The sequence below is a fragment of the Ranitomeya variabilis genome, chromosome 8, assembly GCF_051348905.1.
Source record: "Ranitomeya variabilis isolate aRanVar5 chromosome 8, aRanVar5.hap1, whole genome shotgun sequence".
In the NCBI taxonomy this organism is placed as follows: domain Eukaryota; kingdom Metazoa; phylum Chordata; class Amphibia; order Anura; family Dendrobatidae; genus Ranitomeya; species Ranitomeya variabilis.
Window position 1 is genome coordinate 115,724,476 of NC_135239.1, and position 6,000 is coordinate 115,730,475.

Genomic DNA, 6,000 nt, shown 5'->3' on the forward strand with positions numbered 1-6,000 from the left:
TGGTGTTTGGCGGTTTGGAGGCTATGCCAACATTTTGTGAAAGCCCGGAGACCTCACAATTTCCATGCTTTGTAATGCGGTAGACTCCAGGAAAAATGTTCACCAAAGGCGGCAAATGCGCAATTGTCATCTGTGCCAAGATATCAATTTGTGCATGCGCCACCTCCGGGCTTTCACAAAATGCCAGTAGAGTCCCGCACCACTATACAACCCCGCCTGCCAGCTTTGGACCTGCAGCATCACCCCACTCCTGCGGACGCAACCAGAAGATCCTGCAGCAGTGACCCTGGTACCCACTCCACTGCAGCCGGTAAGCTACATTCGGATTATAAGATGCACCCCCAAATTTGTGCTTTGAAGTGAGTCTTCTAATCAGAAAAATATGGTATATAAACGTGGTATTAACTGTAATCATAGTGATCCAAAGAATAAAAGTCATAAACTTTCCACACTGGACGGCATAAAAACAATCTGAAAAAAACAGAGCTGCTGTTTTTCGTTCATTCTGCATCGCAAAAAACAGAATAGAAAGCGATCAAAACATGTTATGTACCTGAAAATGGTATTAAGAAAAACATCAACTGGTCCCGCAAACAAGCCCTCACATGTCTGTCAGCAGAAATATAAGAAAATTATAGCACAAAATGTCGATACAATTTTTTTTTTTTAACAAACAAGTTTAGTGTGAGGCCATGTGTACACGTTCAGTATTTCGCGTTTTTTCGCTATAAAAACGTGATAAAAACGAGAAAAAAACGCAAAAGAACCGCTTACATATGCCTCCCATTATTTTCAGTGTATTCCGCATTTCTTGTGCAAATATTGCATTTTTTTCCGCTAAAAAAAATCGCATCGCGGAAAAAAAGCAACATGTTCATTAAATTTGCGGAATTGCGGGGATTCCGCACACCTAGGAATGCATTGATCTGCCTACTTCCCGCATGGGGCTGTGCCCACCATGCGGGAAGTAAGCGGATCATGTGCGGTTGGTACCCAGGGTGGAGGAGAGGAGACTCCTCCATGGACTGGGCACCATATAATTGGTAAAAAAAAAAAAGAATTAAAATAAAAAATAGTCATATACTCACCTTCGATGGCCCCCGGAGTCTTCCCGCCTCTCATCGGTGCATGCTGCCGCTTCCGTTCCTATAGATGGTGTGTGTGAAGGACCTGCGATGACGTCGCGGTCACATGACCGCGACGTCATCGAAGGTCCTGCACACACACCATCTATAGGAACAGAAGCCGCTGAGGAGATCGGCTGTCTGCAAGTGAGTATAACCATTTTTTTTAATTTTTTTTATTATTTTTAAACATTCTATCTTTTACTATTGATGCTGCATAGGCTGCATCTATAGTAAAAAGTTGGTCACACTTGTCAAACACTGTTTGACAAGTGTGACCAACCTGTCAGTTTTCCAAGCGATGCTACAGATCGCTTGGAAAACTTTAGCATTCTGCAAGCTAATTACGCTTGCAAAATGCTAAAAAAAAAAAAAAAAAAAAAAAACACGGGAAAAAACGCAAAAAACAAATGCGGATTTCTTGCAGAAAATTTCCGGTTTTCTTCAGGAAATTTCTGCAAGAAATCCTGACGTGTGCACATACCCTGACAGCAGCAAAACAAACAACAACAACAAAAAAAAACAATGTAAGTCTGCTATCACACACCCTAGGGGATTAACCCCTTCATGACCCCAGCTTTTTTCGGTTATGCGTTTTCGTTCCCTTTCTCAGAGCCATAACTTTTTATTTTTCCTTCAATATGGTCATGTGAGATTATTTTTTGTGGAACGAGTCGTACTTTTGAACGACATCATTGGTTTTAGCATGTAGTATACTCGAAAATAGGAAAAAAAATTCCAAGTGCGGTGAAATTGCAATCACACACCAGGCAGGGGGAACCAGAAACCAGCAAGCCATGGAGTTCACACACTACGGCCACCTCTGCAGCCCTCACACACCAGGCAGGGGAAACCAGAAACCAGCAAGCCATGGAGTTCACACACTACGGCCACCTCTGCAGCCCTCACACACCAGGCAGGGGGAACCAGAAACCAGCAAGCCATGGAGCTCACACACTACGGCCACCTCTGCAGCCCTCACACACCAGGCAGGGGGAACCAGAAACCAACAAGCCATGGAGCTCACACACTACGGCCACCTCTGCAGCCCTCACACACCAGGCAGGGGAAACCAGAAACCAGCAAGCCATGGAGCTCACACACTACGGCCACCTCTGCAGCCATCACACACCAGGCAGGGGGAACCAGAAACCAACAAGCCATGGAGCTCACACACTACGGCCACCTCTGCAGCCCTCACACACCAGGCAGGGGGAACCAGAAACCAACAAGCCATGGAGCTCACACACTACGGCCACCTCTGCAGCCCTCACACACCAGGCAGGGGGAACCAGAAACCAACAAGCCAAGGAGTTCACACACTACGGCCACCTCTGCAGCCCTCACACACCAGGCAGGGGGAACCAGAAACCAGCAAGCCATGGAGCTCACACACTACGGCCACCTCTGCAGCCATCACACACCAGGCAGGGGGAACCAGAAACCAGCAAGCCATGGAGCTCACACACTACGGCCACATCTGCAGCCCTCACACACCAGGCAGGGGGAACCAGAAACCAGCAAGCCATGGAGCTCACACACTACGGCCACCTCTGCAGCCCTCACACACCAGGCAGGGGGAACCAGAAACCAGCAAGCCATGGAGCTCACACACTACGGCCACCTCTGCAGCCATCACACACCAGGCAGGGGGAACCAGAAACCAGCAAGCCATGGAGCTCACACACTACGGCCACCTCTGCAGCCATCACACACCAGGCAGGGGGAACCAGAAACCAGCAAGCCATGGAGCTCACACACTACGGCCACTTCTGCAGCCCTCACACACCAGGCAGGGGGAACCAGAAACCAGCAAGCCATGGAGCTCACACACTACAGCCACCTCTGCAGCCCTCACACACCAGGCAGGGGGAACCAGAAACCAGCAAGCCATGGAGTTCACACACTACGGCCACCTCTGCAGCCATCACACACCAGGCAGGGGGAACCAGAAACCAACAAGCCATGGAGCTCACACACTACGGCCACCTCTGCAGCCCTCACACACCAGGCAGGGGGAACCAGAAACCAACAAGCCATGGAGCTCACACACTACGGCCACCTCTGCAGCCCTCACACACCAGGCAGGGGGAACCAGAAACCAACAAGCCATGGAGCTCACACACTACGGCCACCTCTGCAGCCCTCACACACCAGGCAGGGGGAACCAGAAACCAACAAGCCATGGAGCTCACACACTACGGCCACCTCTGCAGCCCTCACACACCAGGCAGGGGGAACCAGAAACCAACAAGCCATGGAGCTCACACACTACGGCCACCTCTGCAGCCCTCACACACCAGGCAGGGGGAACCAGAAACCAACAAGCCATGGAGCTCACACACTACGGCCACCTCTGCAGCCCTCACACACCAGGCAGGGGGAACCAGAAACCAACAAGCCATGGAGCTCACACACTACGGCCACCTCTGCAGCCCTCACACACCAGGCAGGGGGAACCAGAAACCAACAAGCCATGGAGCTCACACACTACGGCCACCTCTGCAGCCCTCACACACCAGGCAGGGGGAACCAGAAACCAACAAGCCAAGGAGTTCACACACTACGGCCACCTCTGCAGCCCTCACACACCAGGCAGGGGGAACCAGAAACCAACAAGCCAAGGAGTTCACACACTACGGCCACCTCTGCAGCCCTCACGCACCAGGCAGGGGGAACCAGAAACCAACAAGCCAAGGAGTTCACACACTACGGCCACCTCTGCAGCCCTCACACACCAGGCAGGGGGAATCTACATTTTGGAGAATACACATTATTCCACTGACCATCACTTTTTCTCTTGTAGACATACTGCTCCATTTGAAAATCAAGATTAGTGCCTCCCAGGTGGGTCCCAGCCGCCAGGTACTTGAGGACATCTTCCTCCTTCATTTGCAGGACATCAAGACCTCCGGACATTGCTACACCCCGTGAAAGCTACGATGGGGATCTGAGGGCAAAAGCAAATTTTAGAAGACGTCAACTTTCCCTCAGCATGGCAGCTTTTAATAAGAAACCATTGTGTATCAATCTACAGTGTGCGGAGGAGTAAGCCAGGAGCCATGGCGACTATAGCTTACACAGGAGACAGTAGCGTCGCACTACCGGTTACTCATAGAATAAAGCGCAGCTTTCAGCCAGAATCGCACTATTGCTAACCACTCACTGGAATCAACGCCGTATGGAAGTCTCCAGATAAGAGCAGGAAGCGGAAAAGACCTGACGCGCGTGAGAAGCGTGTATATATAGTCAATTTACTAGCCAATCACGCAGAGTTTTGTATACAAGTAAATCCACAGCCAGCCAATAAGAGCTGCGTTTGTTTGGCGGCCATTCATACCACGTTTTTTGGAAGGCGTAAATCATTGGCAGAGTCTAAAATGGAGTTGCTCCTGTGAGGGGGATGATGGGACGGGGCCTTCTCCAGTCCAGTGCAGACCCGATACCAGGAAGCATCGTGGACGTGGATTGGAGCTGCTCCTGTGAGGGCCTCTCTCCAGCAACTCCACTCTACACAGCTGACTAGTGAGGCGACTAGAATGGAGTGTCTGCAGGGAGGATCTCACTGTAGTCTGCTCAGTACTGAGGTGACCGGAGCTGCTGGAGCGGAGTCCTCACAGGAACAACCCCGCTGTAGACGGCTCAGTACTGAGGTGACCGGAGCTGCTGGAGCCGAGTCCTCACAGGAATAACCCCACTGTAGACGGCTCAGTACTGAGGTGACCGGAGCTGCTGGAGCGGAGTCCTCACAGGAACAACCCCGCTGTAGACGGCTCAGTACTGAGGTGACCGGAGCTGCTGGAGCCGAGTCCTCACAGGAATAACCCCACTGTAGACGGCTCAGTACTGAGGTGACCGGAGCTGCTGGAGAGGAGTCCTCACAGGAACAACCCCTCTAACACGATGCTGAAGTTGGTTTCTTATTCGTTCAGTTTCTTATTCGGGCTGAAGTTGGTTTCTTATTCAGCAGTTTCTTATTCGGCTATTTTTTATTTTCTGTTTTTTTCAGGTTTTTCAATAAAAATAAACCATTCTAAGTATATAATATTATGCGGTCATGTGCCCTCTTGTGAATACACTTAAAAACAGATAAAAATATTAGAAGGCTGGCACAAAAATGGGCATCAAAGTGGGCACTGAGGTATGGTATTAAAGGTGTTAAATGGCTTTGTGCCACTGATCTGACACCTGACTTGCATACCTTGTGATGCCACACATCAAGTTCCTGTCAATCCAGCCTGGCACAAATGGGTTCTGGGCATCAGAACTGGCATCAAAGTGGGCAGAGAACCAATTTTCACACATGCGAATAAGTAACAGCTATTTTTAAGGGGTTAAATGCCTTTGTGCCACTTATTAAACACCTGATTTACATACCTACTGATGCCCCACATGAAATCCATGTCACTCCAGCCTGGCACAAATGTGTTCTGGGCATCAAAACTGGCATCAAATGGGGCAAATCGCCCATTTTCACTGATTTGAATAAGCAACAGCTATTTTTAAGGGGTTAAATGCCTTTGTGCCACTGATCTAACACCTGATTTACATACCTACTGATGCCCCACATGAAATCCAAGTCAATCCAGCCTGGCACAAATGGGTTCTGAGCATCAGAACTGGCATCAAAGGGGGCAAATAGCACATTTTCACAGATTTGAATAAGTAACAGCAATTTTTAAGGGGTTAAATGCCTTTGTGCCACTAATCTAACACCTGATTTACATACCTAGTGATGCCCCACATCAAAGTCAAATCACTTCAGCCTGGCACAAATGGGTTCTGGGCATCAAAACTGGCATCAAAGGGGGCAAATCGCCCATTTTCACAGATTTGAATAAGTAACAGCTATTTTTAAGGGGTTAAATGCCTTTGT

The 6,000-nt window shown here is 49.5% G+C and overlaps 1 protein-coding gene across 1 annotated transcript in view; it reads right to left on the reverse strand.

Annotated features, from left to right (window-relative positions):
- The window catches only part of LOC143788940 (small ribosomal subunit protein uS2), a 50,646-nt gene extending 45,687 nt beyond the window's left edge, over window positions 1-4,959 (reverse strand). Inside the window, exons 1-2 of the mRNA XM_077278913.1 lie at window positions 4,291-4,959; window positions 3,911-4,074 (exon numbers count right to left, since the gene is read on the reverse strand). Coding sequence (XP_077135028.1) covers window positions 3,911-4,043 — 133 coding nt within the window. The 5' untranslated portion in view covers window positions 4,044-4,074; window positions 4,291-4,959. The remainder of the gene's footprint in view (window positions 1-3,910; window positions 4,075-4,290) is intronic.
- Window positions 4,960-6,000: the final 1,041 nt, after the last annotated feature.